The 15,919-nt window shown below is 42.3% G+C and overlaps 1 protein-coding gene across 3 annotated transcripts in view; it reads left to right on the top strand.

Annotated features, from left to right (window-relative positions):
• Positions 1-15,919, top strand: part of rptor (regulatory associated protein of MTOR, complex 1) — a 151,125-nt gene that overhangs the window by 98,116 nt on the left and 37,090 nt on the right. For all 3 annotated transcript variants that reach the window (XM_062997367.1, XM_062997366.1, XM_062997365.1), the window contains exons 15-21: positions 3,615-3,689; positions 6,079-6,144; positions 7,426-7,617; positions 8,667-8,807; positions 9,022-9,142; positions 9,274-9,420; positions 10,729-10,884. In XM_062997367.1, coding sequence (XP_062853437.1) covers positions 3,615-3,689; positions 6,079-6,144; positions 7,426-7,617; positions 8,667-8,807; positions 9,022-9,142; positions 9,274-9,420; positions 10,729-10,884 — 898 coding nt within the window. The remainder of the gene's footprint in view (positions 1-3,614; positions 3,690-6,078; positions 6,145-7,425; positions 7,618-8,666; positions 8,808-9,021; positions 9,143-9,273; positions 9,421-10,728; positions 10,885-15,919) is intronic.

Raw genomic sequence — 15,919 nt, 5'->3', positions numbered from 1 at the left:
GATTCTCAACTTTGGCTTGACTAGCAGTTTGGAGATCACAGACTTGAACTTGAGGAACACTTTGTACATTGTAAACTTTAATTGAGGAGCAGTTTGGAGATCTGGGATTTGAACTTGACATGAGTAGCAGTTTGGAGATCACAGACAGATCGCAGATTGGTGGTTCTCAACTTACTTGATTAGCTGTTTAGAGACCTTGGATTTGCACTGGTGTAGCAGTTTGGGGACCACAGGCTTTGACTTCAGGAACACTTTGGACATTCTGAACTTTGATTTGAGTAGCAGTTTGGAGACCTGGGATTTGAACTTGACATGAGTAGCAGTTTTGAGACCACAGACTTGGACTTGAGGAACACTTTGGACATTCTAAACTTTGATTGAGTAGCAGTTTGGACATCACAGACTTGGACTTTAGTAGCAGATTGGAGGTTCTCAACTTTGCCTTGAGTAGCAGTTTGAAGACCTTAGGCTTGGACTAGTAACAGATTGGAGGTTCTACACTTTGGCTTGAGTACCAGTTTAGAGATGTTGGGTTTGGACTCGAGTAGCAGATTGGAGATCACAGGCTTTGACTTGAGGAACACTTTGTACATTTGAGACCACAGACTTGGACTTTAGTAGCAGATTGGATGTTCTCAACTTTGGCTTGAGTAGCAGACTTGAACTTGGGTAGCAGATTAGATATTCTGAACTTTGACTTGAGTAACTGTTTAGAGACCTAAAAATAGCAGTTTGGAGACCACAGACTTTGACTTGAGGAACACATTGGGCATTCTGAACTTTGATTTGAGTAGCAGTTTGGACATCACAGATTTGGAGATTAGTAGCAGATTGGAGGCTCTCAACTTTAGCTTGAGTATCAGTTTAGAGACCTTGGATTTGCACTGGAGTAGCAGATTGGAGACCACAGACTTGGACTTGAGGAACACATTGGGCATTCTGAACTTTGATTTGAGTAGCAGTTTGGACATCACAGAATTGGACATTAGTAGCAGATTGGAGGCTCTCAACTTTACATGAGTAGCAGTTTAAAGACCTTGGATTTGAACTTGACATGAGTAGCAGTTTGAAGACTTCAGTTAATATCCACATCCAAGTAAGCTCTACAGTAGCTCTGAAGTCAGTCATGCAAAAAGTTCCTTGTGTTCTTTCTTTGTCCATGTGATCAGCAACAAATTTTCAGGCTTCAAGGTACTTATGTTGGAGCAGGAGATTCTGTTTAGTTTTGCAGCCTCTGAACCTGAAGTCCATAAATAAATGATAAAGATATTTGCATTGTAAAATAACTGATAATAATATTAATAATAATAATAATTCATTTTCTTGTTTTGTTGAGTTTTTAAAAAGAAAAGAAGAAACTACTATATACAGACAGTAAAAAGTAGAAAAAGTTTCTTCACCCTTGTTGTCTTTGATGTGTTGATGTAGCGGATGCTGCTCGTCCCCGGTGCTTTCCCTCCACACTTAGATTTGCTGAGTTGGATTGAATAAACATTATCCGGGTGTTAAACATCATCCCAGTGGCTCTGACTTTGATGTTGAATAAAAAATAACTCGGTTTGTCATATTCAGGGATTCCCATGATGCACTGCTGCTTTTCTACCAATTTAATCCCTGTCTAAAACAGTCAGTACGGTCTGATTAAAGCTCGTCTGAATGTTGCTGCTGCACTGGCTGTTGTGCTCCATGTGCATGACTGTGCCTCAAACATGGACGTGATTTGATGAGGTCAGTATTGAGGAAATCCAGTGACCTGCAAAGTCCTGACCTCAACCTCACTGAACACCTTTGGGATGAATTGTTTCTTAAAGGGGCACAAATGTCCACAGACACACACCAAAATCTTCAGAAGAAGGAGACTGTTATACACCGATCAGCCATAACATTAAAACCACCTCCTTGTTTCTACACTCACTGTCCATTTTATCAGCTCCATTTACCATATAGAAGCACTTTGTAGTTCTACAATTACTGACTGTAGTCCATCTGTTTCTCTAAATACTTTTTTAACCTGCTTTCACCCTGTTCTTCAATGGTCAGGAGCCCCCACAGAGCAGGTATTATTTAGGTGGTGGATCATTCTCAGCACTGCAGTGACACTAACATGGTGGTGGTGTGTTAGTGTGTGTTGTGCTGGTATGAGTGGATCAGAGTTTTTAAATACCGTGTCCACTCACTGTCCACTCCATTAGACACTCCTACCTAGTTACCACATTTGTAGATGTAAAGTCAGAGACGATCGCTCATCTATTGCTGCTGTTTGAGTTGGTCATCTTCTAGACCTTCATCAGTGGTCACAGGACACTGCCCATGGGGCACTGTTGGCTAGATGTTTTTGGTTGGTGGACTATTCTCAGTCCAGCAGTGACAGTGAAGTGTTTAAAAACTCCAGCAGCCCTACTGTGTCTTATCCACTCATACCAGCACAACACACCACCACCATGTCATTGTTACTGCAGTGCTAAGAATCATCCACCACCTAAATAATACCTACTCTGTAGTGGTCCTGTGGGGGTCCTGACCATTGAAGAACAGCATGAAAAGGGGCTAACAGAGCATGCAGAGAAACAGATGGACTACAGTCAGTAATTGTAGAACTACAAAGAAGGGAACTCCAAATTAATTTCCATGTTTTTGGATTGGAATTGGATGTCTATCAAGCTCATGGTCTGGTCTTCATCTACTTTTAGACGTCTCTAATCATCCAACACCTGCACATACCCGCTGTGATTAACACACAAAAAAAAAAAATTGCAATTTTTTTTTCTCTGAATGTTCCTCTTTTCTTAGAATTTAGTCATTTCCAGTTCCCTGGTGTAGTTCCTCTGTTGCTTACATTACAACTACGCTCTCCAAGAAGTCATCTTATGGGCACACTTAACCGCTTCTTCACTCCAGGTTCGGGCGGCGTGGTGGGTAGGTGGGTCTTCTCACAGCAAGAATGTCCTGGGTTTGATTCCCAGATGGAGCAGATACATGACTGTATTTGACATGAATTTAGTCATTTCCAGTTCCCTGTTGTAGTTCCTCTGACGCTTGCATCACAACAAGTAGTCTAATGGGCACGTCTAACCGCTTCTTTACTCCAGATTTCTACAGAACGTTTTGACTTAGAGATGAACACTTTGTGCTCTCTGTATTTCTCCACCATTTGTGTCATTGCATTTAACAGACAGTAGGAGTTGCTGTTGCAGCAGCTAGATCACTCCCTATGCAGACGTTCATTTTTCAGACATGGACAGTTGTGTATTGAACAGTTGTAGAGTGCCTGATCAGGACCCTGGCACTGCTGGGACTCAAACTTGGTGGGCTATTGTGGGTGCCGCTCATTATTTGTTTATTTGTAAGCAGCAGGTGCTTAAATGAGCACAAATTGCATTTATCTGTCTTTAATGGTTTGTTAAATATTATTATTCATTTTGTTTGCAGCGACCTAATCAGTCAGTTCTAATCTGCGAACAGGCAGTGTTGCATCTTGGGAATGTCTGATAATGACAATTTAAACGTTTTTATTCCACAGCTGACATAATTCTGACTCTAATGGTGTTTACTCATGTTTACACAGCGGATGTTTCAAACTCATTTCCGTTCTTCTTCGTTTGCTCTCTGTGCAGTCGTGTCAGGCCGATCTGGTGAAGGATAGCGGACATAAGTACTTCCTGTCCGTCCTGGCTGATCCCTACATGCCTGTAAGTTCTTTGAATTCTTTGTTATTTAAGGACTTTTTTAATGACAAGCTGTGCATCCGTGCCTGCTACAGACTTTCGGAGCAGCTTTGGTTGAGTAAGATCACGCTGAAGTCACAGGAGAAGTCGTTCCCACCGAACAAATGGAGTTAGTTTTGTTTTTAATAGTGATTCATGGCTTCAGCTGTTTGTGTGAGTCACATTTAGTCCCAAGCACCAGATCTCACATCTGATCAGTGTATTAGTAAATCATCAGCTACTTAAACAAATGTCCACGCTGCTGAAGAACAAGAGCGGGGCGGCACGGTGGGTAGCACTGTCGCCTCACAGGAAGAAGGTCCAGGGTTTGTTTCCCAGGTGGAGCTGTCCGTGTCCTTTCTGTGTGGAGTTTGCATGTTCTTCCCGTGTCTGCGTGGGTTTCCTTCGGGAGCTCCGGTTTCCTCCGACAGTCCAAAGACGTTCAAGTGAGGTGAATTGGAGATGACTCCATGACTGTGTTTGACATTAAACTTGTGAACTGATTAATTTTGTGTAACCAGTAACTACCTGTCCTTCATGAATGTACCAAAGTGTGTAAAATATGACGTTAAAATCCTAATAGAAATCCTAAAATAAAAATAAAATGGACAAGAGCAGTATGAATAAGCGTGGAATGTTTGTCGAGCATTCTGCTTAACCTGTGGACTGACCTCCAGATACTCAGATACTTCAACCTGACAGCACCTGCTCTGGGACCCGCTGCTCTTAAAGTGTTTCCATTCAGTTCACTCTCTAGAACGTTCTATAAAGCTCCACTGAAGTTAAAACCTGGTTACCTGAGGAGAACATAGAAGGACTAAGACTTCATCATGGTGTTCAACAAACCAATAAACCTGAATGTAATTATACAGTATAAGCAATATCTATAGAGGCATTATTATCCCAAAATATAAAAACAGCAGTGTTTGCACCATAGGGTGCACCAGATTTTTTTACAATTGCCATATACACTGATCAGCCATAACATTAAAACCACATTCTTGTTTCTAAACTCACTGTCCATTTTATCAGCTCCACTTACCATATAGAAGCACTTTGAAGTTCTACAATTACTGACTGTAGTCCATGTAATTTTTCTACATACTTTTTTTTTAGCCCCCTTTCATGCCTTTCTTCAATGGTCAGGACCCCCACAGGACCACCACAGAGCAGGTATTATTTAGATGGTGGATCATTCTCAGCACTGCAGTGACACTGACATGGTGGTGGTGTGTTAGTGTGTGTTGTGCTGGTATGAGTGGATCAGACACAGCAGCGCTGCTGGAGTTTTTAAATACCGTGTCCACTCACTGTCCACTCTTTTAGACACTCCTACCTAGTTGGTCCACCTTGTAGATGTAAAGTCAGAGACGATCGCTCATCTATTGCTGCTGTTTGAGTTGGTCATCTTCTAGACCTTTATCAGTGGTCACAGGACGCTGCCCACAGGGCGCTGTTGGCTGGATGTGTTTGGTTGGTGGACTATTCTCAGTCCAGCAGTGACAGTGAGGTGTTTAAAAACTCCATCAGCGCTGCTGTGTCTTATATATATATATATTAGGGCTGTCGAAGTTAACGCGATAATAACGCATTAACGCAATCTCAATTTAACGCGGTTAAAAAAAATAGTGCCGTTAACGCAAATTCTAGTTCATGTTGAGACTTGACTGGTAGAACAAACGTTTTAATGTCGGACTTGCCACCGTTGTTCATTTGCGGTTTGTTAAAATAATATAACTGAGCGTCGTAGGGATGCACTTGCATAATAAAGAAATAAATACACGCTATATTCACAAGTTGTCGGGAGCAAAACACTTTATTAACTTAATCTGTTACGGCACTGAATACCGGAGTCAAGCACGCTAGTCCATGAACTATGGAAGCCCCAAAAGGGTCAAAACACACTCACTTCGTGTAGAAACGTCCACTTTTCACATTTCACTTAAAAAACCTTGTTTTCTATAACATTTACACAGATTTTATTTAATGCGATTAATCGCGATTAACTATATGAAATTCTGAGATTAATCGCGATTAAAAAATTTAATCGTTTGACAGCCCTAATATATATATACAGTATATTTAAAATGATTTTTTGTAAATTATAAAGAGTGTGAACGAACATCAGAAAGAAAGCTGAATGTTTCTACAACACAACCCCAAACAATGAGCTTTCTAAATCCCAACATCCCCTAAAATGTCTTACATCGTTATTTTCATACTTTTCTTTCATCCAACATGTGCTCTCTTTCCCAACAGCGTATTTGTTGACACGGTATTTAAGAATTGTAGTATGAACTTCTCCATCAGACGGTGACATTTGGGATCCGCGTTTCTTTTTTTTTTTCTTCCTTTATTGTTATTTGTCCTTCAGGCGGAGCATCGGACCATGGCGGTGTTTATCCTGGCAGTGATTGTCAACAACTACAACACAGGACAGGTGAGGAACGGTAAAGCTGGGGCATTAACAAAAGTTCACAGCAGCTGGTCCAGTCGGCTCTACAATGCGCCAGTGTGGCTACTGGTTACCAGCCAAGCAAAAGCTTTACTTAATTCCATTAGTTTAATCAATGATTAGTTGATCAATTAATGACTGATATTTTTAGCAGGCTTTTCTCATATTTGAGGAACATTGTTGGAGTTTTTTTCAAAGATCACCTTCCTTGACAGCCCCTTTATTGTTGAATACTTATAGACATGTAATTTTCTTTAATAGTAATAATTATTTGTTATTCCATACAATGTACTTTTTCTGTTTCTTTTTCTATATTTTTGATTGGGTCTGACTGGGAATTGGGTCGGGGGGAGATGTGACTTTGTGGGTTTTTAATTTTTGTTAAAATGCTTTTGCAAATGTTTTTCTAAATTGCTCCTCTGCCAATGCTCTGTCATTGTTAGAGCTGCAAATGGGCCACTCAGGTGGCGCAGCGGTAAAATGCGTTAGCACACCGGAGCTGGGATTTCGAATACATCGTATCAAATCTCAGCTCTGCCATTCGACTGGGCTGGGTGACCACATGAACAACGTTTGGCTGTTGTTCATCCAGAGAGGGAATTGATGGCATCTGCACAGAGTAGAGGAATAATGCTGATCAGGGTGTGGCTCTCCCTGCACAAGAGTGATCTGCATATGAACTCGCCTCGTGCAGGTGAAAAGATGCAGTCAGCTACTGCACATGTGCCGGAGGGGGCATGTGTCAGTTTGCTCTCCTTAATCAGGGGCGGAGGTCAGCACCAGTGGAGAGGAAGCATAACGCAATTAGGTAAAAAATTGGACATGCTAAAAATCGGGAGAAAAAGAGAGAAAATTCCTTTAAAATAAGAGCTGCAAATGAGTGTGAATCAATGTTAGTGTGCATGGTTTTGCAATAAAAAATAGGGCAGTGATAGCTCAGTGGTTAAGGTACTGGACTAGTAAACAGAAGGTTGCCGGTTCAAGCCCCGCCACCACCAAGTTGCCGCTGTTGGGTCCCTGAGCAAGGCCCTAACCCTCAATTGCTCATCGTGTTCAGATCATTGTGTAAGTCGCCTTGGATAAAAGCGTCTGCTAAATGCTGAAAATGTAAATGTAAAATAAAAGGTTCAGGAAACACAACCGAAGGTTGCAAATCAAAATAAAAATGTGTTGGTTATTCATTATTGTTTGATGATTGATCAGTAAACTGTTTGTGAAACTGTTTTATTTCTCTAATTATTTCCTGTTCTTTGCTCCATCCTGTAGGAGGCGTGCTTACAGGGGAATCTGATAGCGATCTGTTTGGAGCAGCTGAACGACCCTCACCCTCTCTTGCGCCAGTGGGTGGCCATATGCCTCGGTCGTATCTGGCACAACTTCGATTCGGCCCGCTGGTGCGGCGTAAGAGACAGCGCTCACGAAAAACTCTACAGCCTCCTGTCCGACCCCATACCTGAGGTACTAAAGAGGGTGATCATCAAACACTGTGAAACAGCGTGAGAAACAGTGTTGGTTAACGTGACTCAAAGTTATTTATACCAGAGACACCAACGACAACTGAGTGAGACTAAAATGATTCGTAGCTTAAAGTAGAGACAAATGTTAATGATTTTAATTCAACACATCAGCACATTATATTAGTATTTACTCCACCTGGCCCTAAAAAAAAGTCTTTTTACTTAAAAGCTGCATGAATCAATTGTTGCACTACAAAACTGCTTTTGTGCTGATGTACCGTTGTTTCCTAAAGTGGACATCAGTGCCACATATCTTCCCACTGCGCTATCTACTGCTTTGTTGCTCGGTTTTTACAGCTTGCCACTGCGCGTAATGCCAAGTTCACACTACATGACTTTCAAGTCGTCAGGTCGCTGTACAGTTCACACTACACGACTGGATCTCTTGTAAAAAGTCATTGTGTATTTCACACTACACGACTGATCGGCGATAGGGGGTTTCACACTACACCATCTATCACCAGGAGGAATCTCAGGCGAGTCCGTCTGGTCTCCCAAACTACGTTTTGTCACGAAAACACACGCAAGAAGTGACGAGGGGTTTAAATACTTGTGTGTGTGCCTGTAATATACCTCTGTCCCATGTTTTTACAGCTCCTCTCCCGGGTTTCCCCTCACCGCGTATCTCACGTTCTCATTGGCTGTAGTTCGACACCGCACTCATTGCCAGTCGCCCGACTGATATCCAGATATTTAGCATGCTAGATATCTCTCTTCAGTCGCCGAGTTGCCTCCAAGCCGGCAAATCTAGCGCCGACCAGTCGCAGAGCAAAAATCAGCTCAAAAAGATCTTTGGAACCTTCCCACCACTGCCTAACCATACAAATGCTTTTTGACTTAATGGGCTCAAATTCCCATGCTTTTACTATCTTGTGTATAGCCCACACAGAAAAAGGCAACTCCATAATAATGCCCATGGTTTGGAATGGGCGGGCATCTACATACTTTTGTGCATTAAGTGTGTGTTCTCTACAACGTGACCCTGTGTAGGTGAGATGTGCAGCTGTGTTCGCACTGGGGACATTCGTCGGAAATTCAGCCGAGAGGACGGACCATTCCACCACCATCGACCACAATGTAGCCATGATGTTAGCTCAGCTCATCAATGACGGCAGCCCCGTGGTCAGGAAGGTAAGAACCACGCCTGATTGGATGTTTTACTCGTCTTTGTTCTTTTTAAAGGTCCAGACTGTTAGGATTTGGAATACCCCTTATGGTCCCACCATCTCAATCAAATCTCCTTATATCATCTCTACCTCTGTACATTTCATGCTGTTTGAGGTGGGACTTCCTGTGTTGGGGTGTGTATATGAAGTATAAGCTGATGTACCTGTGTGTTTTGCAGGAGCTGGTGGTGGCTTTGAGTCACCTGGTGGTTCAGTATGAGAGCAATTTTTGCACCGTGGCGCTGCAGTTCATGGAGGAGGAGAAGAACTACGCAGCGCCCTCATCTGCCAACGCTACAGGTACGCTAATCTTAGCTTTGTGTCCTTGCTTCAACAAGCTAGTTATGTCTAAGGACTGGTCAGGCTGGTCTCCGATAAAAATCGTGAATGCTCTGTATTTGATTTCCAAAATGATGTGTTTTGGTGTTCAGAGGCGGGTAACGTGACCCCGGTGAGGGAGAGAGACAGTCCGGCTGTTCCTCGTCTCAGACCTGTTAACTCCTACACCAACATCCGAGCAGCCAGCAGCGCTCGCAGCCTCAACAAGAGCCTCCAAAACCTCAACCTCAACGAGGAGGGTAAGAATAACTTCCCTACACTAACCCAGAGAAACTTTAGCCATGTACCAGTTACACCAGTCAGTTATACCAGTTTTGTATAAGCAATGGAGGCTGAGAGGGCGTGTGAGGGCGACTGAGATTCGCAGGCACAAACTTGAAATAAACTTGTACACGTACCTAAAGACCTGTGCTAAATTTGGTTCCCATTCTTGACCAGGGACAAAGTGTACCAGAGTGGGATGAATGAGTCGAGTGAGAAACAGTGCACAGAATCACCACTAAGAGAATAAAATGCCAAATTTTAAACCAAACTCTAATTTATTTTATCAAAGCAGTGCAGAAACATCTTAAGGCGCTACTGAAAATTAAACACCACCACAACTGCAGTAATGCAGGCTAAAAACCATACTACTGTTGCTACTCCTGTTGTTCAGAGTTACCATGGCATACCAGGTACTGTACGGATAGTTCTGGATTTAGATCTATACCGTATTGTACTGTGGGGTACCATGCAATGGAAAAGGTGCTTTACCTGTGCCTGAGGTGGGAAGGTCAACTGGGACCACTGCTGTCTGATCAAGACACTGGTTCTAGGAGTGGTGTGTTCTTCATAGAGTTCATAGTGTTAATTATGAGAACGTTGGGCGACACGGTGGCTCAGTGGGTATTACTGTCACCTCACAGCAATAAGGTCCTGGGTTCGATCCCCAGGTTGGGTGGTCTGGATCCTTTCTGTGTGGAGTTTGCATGTTCTCCCTGTGTCTGCGTGGGTTTACTCCAGGTGCTCCGGTTTCCTCCCACAGTCCAAAGACATGCAAGTGTGCTGACATGGAGATACAAAATTGTATGACTGTGTGTGATATAACCTTGTGAACTGATGAATCTTGTGTAACTACCGTTTCTGTCGTGGATGTAACTGAAGAGTGTAAAACATGATGTTAAATTCCTAATAAACAAACAAAATTCATGAGAACCTACCACTGGTAGGTGAAAAGATGCGGCTGGCAGGTGCATGTGTGTTAGAGTGAGTGGAACAAGCGCCCATTTAATTACAGTGCAGGAGTCCGAAACGATTAAATTGTGTAAAAATATTGAACTCCTGAGCGATCATTTCTCGGGTTGTGTGGTTCACATGTGCTAGCCAGGTGCTAGTTTGTGGCCCTAACCTTCAGCATGGGTGTGGTGCACATATCAGAGGAATTGCAGTAGGGAATTGGAGAGGACTACATTTGGAAAAACAGATCAAAGCATGTGCTATATACAAACAAATTAAATCAAGTTTACATTACCTGACTCTATATATATGTGTGTGTGTGTGTGTTTCAGGTGGCCCAGTGACCTTTTCCCCTGGTAATCTGAGTGCCAGCAGCAGTGCCAGCAGCACACTGGGCAGCCCAGACAACGACGAGTACCTACTGTCTTTCGAGACCATCGATAAGATGAGACGAGTCAGTTCGTACTCCTCCCTCAACTCTCTCATTGGTGAGGAGCAGAACACATTCACACACACGTTCCTTCTCTTTAAGTCTCTGTGCATGAGCATTATTATTATTATACTCAATTAAACAGTTCTCTTAACTAAATAACTCGTTTCACTTGAGGGCCAAAGCCCATGAGCACTGGATATGAGTGATACCAGACACTTCAAGTTGTTGTTGCTGATCTAGTATGCACTGGGGAGTCGGTTTCTGTCCTGGTTCTCAGATGTCGTTGGAAGGAAAAATAGTGGAGCAGCTTTGTGTTGTTTGAATAGATGAGTCTGTTTTATCCAGAGGTCACTTTCACAACATCCTAGTGTTGCTAATTTGTGTCCATGTCCAACATATACAGTGCCTTGCAAAAGTATTCAGCCCCCTTGAACTTTTCAACCTTTTGCCACATTTCAGACTTTAAACATAACGATATGAAATTGTAATTTTTTGTGAAGAATCAACAACAAGTGGGACACAATCGTGAAGTGGAACGAAATGTATTGGATATTTTAAACTTTTTTTAGAAATAAAAAACTGAAAAGTGGGGCGTGCAATATTATTCAGCCCCCTTGCGTTAATACTTTGTAGCGCCACCTTTTGCTGCGATTACAGCTGCAAGTCGCTTGGGGTATGTCTCTATCAGTTTTGCACATCGAGAGACTGAAATTTTTGCCCATTCTTCCTTGCAAAACAGTTCGAGCTCAGTGAGGTTGGATGGAGAGCGTTTGTGAATAGCAGTTTTCAGCTCTTTCCACAGATTCTCGATGGGATTCAGGTCTGGACTTTGACTTGGCCATTCTAACACCTGGATACGTTTATTTGTGAACCATTCCATTGTAGATTTTGCTTTATGTTTTGGTTCATTGTCTTGTTGGAAGATAAATCTCCGTCCCAGTCTCAGGTCTTTTGCAGACTGCAACAGGTTTTCTTCCAGAATGGTCCTGTATTTGGCTCCATCCATCTTCCCATCAATTTTAACCATCTTCCCTGTCCCTGCTGAAGAAAAGCAGGCCCAAACCATGATGCTGCCACCACCATGTTTGACAGTGGGGATGGTGTGTTCAGGGTGATGAGCTGTGTTGCTTTTACGCCAAACATAACGTTTTGCGTTGTGGCCAAAAAGTTCGATTTTGGTTTCATCTGACCAGAGCACCTTCTTCCACATGTTTGGTGTGTCTCCCAGGTGACTTTTTATAGATATCTTTGAGAAATGGCTTTCTTCTTGCCACTCTTCCATAAAGGCCAGATTTGTGCAGTGTACGACTGATTGTGTCCTATGGACAGATTCTCCCACCTCAGCTGTAGATCTCTGCAGTTCATTCAGAGTGATCATGGGCCTCTTGGCTGCATCTCTGATCAGTCTTCTCCTTGTTTGAGCTGAAAGTTTAGAGGGACGGCCGGGTCTTGGTAGATTTGCAGTGGTCTGATACTCCTTTCATTTCAATATGATCGCTTGCACAGTGCTCCTTGAGATGTTTAAAGCTTGGGAAATCTTTTTGTATCCAAATTCAGCTTTAAACTTCTCCACAACAGTATCTCGGACCTGCCTGGTGTGTTCCTTGGTCTTCATGATGCTCTCTGCGCTTTAAACAGAACTCTGAGACTATCACAGAGCAGGTGCATTTATACGGAGACTTGATTACACACAGGTGGATTCTATTTATCACCATCAGTCATTTAGGTCAACATTGGATCATTCAGAGATCCTCACTGAACTTCTGGAGTGAGTTTGCTGCACTGAAAGTAAAGGGGCTGAATAATATTGCACGCCCCACTTTTCAGGTTTTTATTTCTAAAAAAAGTTTAAAATATCCAATAAATTTCGTTCCACTTCACAATTGTGTCGCACTTGTTATTGATTGTTCACAAAAAATTACAATTTCATATCTTTATGTTTAAAGCCTGAAATGTGGCAAAAGGTTGAAAAGTTCAAGGGGGCTGAATACTTTTGCAAGGCACTGTACTATACAGACAAATGTACTGGGACACCAGTAATTTAGAATTTATGTGTTTGTCACAATAGTCGTTACGAGGCATAATACATCTATTATATAAAGGAAATTATAAGCAACAGTTTGGAAAGGCTGTTTCCTGTTCCAGAATGCAGTGGCCCCTGTGCATAAAGCACACTCTATAAAGACATGAAGAAAAGCTTGGTTTAAAGAAACTTTGACCTTAACACCACTGAACAGATTTGGAATGAACATCAATTGAGGCTTCTTGATTAACATTAGCATCCAGCCATACAAATGCTCTTTTGACTGAATGGCTTGAATGGACAAATTTGACTCGATAGGCACAAATTCCCACATACATACTTCAAAGTCTTGTGTAAAGCCTTCTCAAGGGTGGCTGTTGTTATAGCTAAAAAGATCACATAAAGGTCACTCTAAATACTTTTTGTTTCTGAAATGAGATGTCCAGCAAGCTCATGGTCAAGTGTCCACATCCACATGCTTTTGGCCATATAGTGTATAATATAGCAGGCCTCAGAGCACCATCTATGCCTTTATAAAATACTCAAAGGCTATTTTGTACGCTTTTCTTTCTGGTGTTCTGACCATCCAGGTTTCCAGATTTCTTGGCTTCATGTTTAAACTTCTTCTGAATCTTGAAATATTTCAGTTGTGATGTCATCGATTCATGTTGATTTCTTTTATGGTCATGATCTCAGGCATCCCAGGTCTGACCTTGTCTTCATGCACTGAAGGTTTTTTGCTGCATCAGGACATAAAGGACTTGCTCTTAGTAAGGAAAATAGTGACTTGAACAGGGTCAAAGAGTAGGTCCCTACTAAATTCACAGGGAAAGTTGCTTAACTTTACGAACCTTGTATTTCAAAAATCACAGATTTCATGGATTGTTAGAAAAAAGTGACGGCCGCTCAGGTGACGCAGCGGTAAAAACACACGCTAGAACACCTGAGCTGGGATCTCGAATGCACCGTATCGAGTCTTAGCTTTGCCTGCCGGCTGGGCTGAGCAGCCACATGAACAACGATTGGCCTGTTGTTCATATAGGGGTGGGATATTAAAGCCAGATAGGGACTCTCTCATAACTGATGCAGTTACGACCTCTGCTGGCTGATTGATTGTGCCTGCACAGAGACGAGGAAAGAGTGCTGTCAGGGTGTGTCTCTCCGTACACAGTGCTGATCCGCATAGCACTCGTCTAGTGTAGGTGACGATGCATACGGCCGCTGCCCACGTGTCAGAGGGGACGTGGGTTAGCTTCGTTCTCCTCAATCAGAGCCGGGGTTGACATTAGTGGAGAGGAACCATGACGTCTCAAATATGAAAATTCTCATCCGTGTTTTGACGGATTAAGACTTTAACATCTTGGACATTTTGACTAACCAATTACTAACTGAATTGCTGTAGGATTGCTAGGACCGCCTCATAGTGCAAATGAACCAGTAAATATGATGCACTTGAACACTATGCGAATTAAAAACGTTAAATCGCTTAACAATGCCTTAACAATGAGTGAGGACGATGTGAGCTCGTCTGTCTGTGAGTTGAAGCTGAGGTGAAATCAGCTTATACAGCAGGAAAACAAAACGTAAACACACATTTCAGAGCCAAATGATGGACAACTGACCATGAGCTTGTTAATATGGAATTACCTTTGCTTTTTTGGGAGTGTGCCTATGGGAGTTTGTACCTAATCAGTCAAAAGAGCATTGTGTGGTCAGGAATTAATAATGATCACGCTCACAATAAGCATAACAATTAATCCTAAAGGTGTTTGGTGGACATAGGATCGGGGCTGTGTGCAGGTTGCTGGGGGATGGGTGTGGCTAAAATACCTGGACCCATAATTTTTTAGTGATGTCCACATAATTTTGGTCATTTATTTAGTTTTTTTTAACGAATTACAGCCTTCAAAATGAGATTAGCTACAGCAAGTTACCCCAACATTAAGGCTAATCCGAGTTCGCCGCATTACCCAGCATTCCTTCACCCGATCTTTATTACCCATGCAGCTGTTTCCTCAGGATCGTCCTTTATTCTGACAGTTACGCTCCGTGCCGGAGTGAAAAGCCGGAGATGGGCAGCACTCAGAACTGAACTGCAGTAGTGTAAAAGAGTTCAGTACTGCAGCAGCGCTGATAAATAATACATGTTCTCCTCTCTCACGCGCTCTCTCTCCCGTCTTTATATTTATGGCTTCTGCCCGTAAGCTCCTAGCAGCGTTTTCTCCCTGCCAAAAGATTTAAAGTGCTCTCGGGTCTCCACGCTGTCTGTGTTGTTTAGTGCGTTACCTGTAGTGTTTCTTACTCCTAGTGTGGATCTCTGTCAGAAATATTGGGACACTAACCCACCTACTCAACAGAATTCCTATTCATCCATGTATTTCCTTTATCCATGGATAAAGGAAATACATGGACAAATGCCTCCATCCATCCATACAGCGAACTACAATTGATCTACTTTATTTAATTTGCCACAATCCTAGACACATATTGCACCAAGTTTCAGCAGCTAATGCTTTGTTTTCATGCCGTTTTTTAATAAATGTATGATTAAAAAAAACATATTTTACTTTACTAAAATGTGAGTATGGTTGCCATGACGACGGCCTCATAAAACCTTATTGTTTTGCCATTCTTTGTTTCTCTGTCTGTCTTTGTTTCTCTCACAATTAAACACACAAACACACACGTTTATGGCATTTAGCTGACACTTTTACCCAAGGGCCTTGCTTAGGAGTGGTGTTGACTGTGGTGGGGCTTGAACAGCAACCTTCTGATTACTATTCCTGCTATACTATTTTCTGACCACTAATTTACCACTGCTCCTGTCTGTCTCTCTCTCTCTTTCTCCATTTTTTTTTATTCAAATAGCTTTATTGGCATGACAGGGAGACCTATGTTGCCAAAGCAGTACATTATAAGTTATTACAGTCCTGCATGAAAATCAATAACAATTAGGAATCAACCATTAAAGAAGACGAGTAAATAATATATAAGAATAATAATAACAGGGCAGCATGGTGGCTCGGTTGGTAGCACTGTCGCGTCACAGCAAGAAGGTCCTGGGTTC

Source organism: Trichomycterus rosablanca, chromosome 6 (assembly GCF_030014385.1).
Source record: "Trichomycterus rosablanca isolate fTriRos1 chromosome 6, fTriRos1.hap1, whole genome shotgun sequence".
Taxonomy (NCBI): Eukaryota; Metazoa; Chordata; class Actinopteri; order Siluriformes; family Trichomycteridae; genus Trichomycterus; species Trichomycterus rosablanca.
Note: the sequence above shows the minus strand (reverse complement) of the source record. Positions and strands in the feature narration are given on the sequence as shown.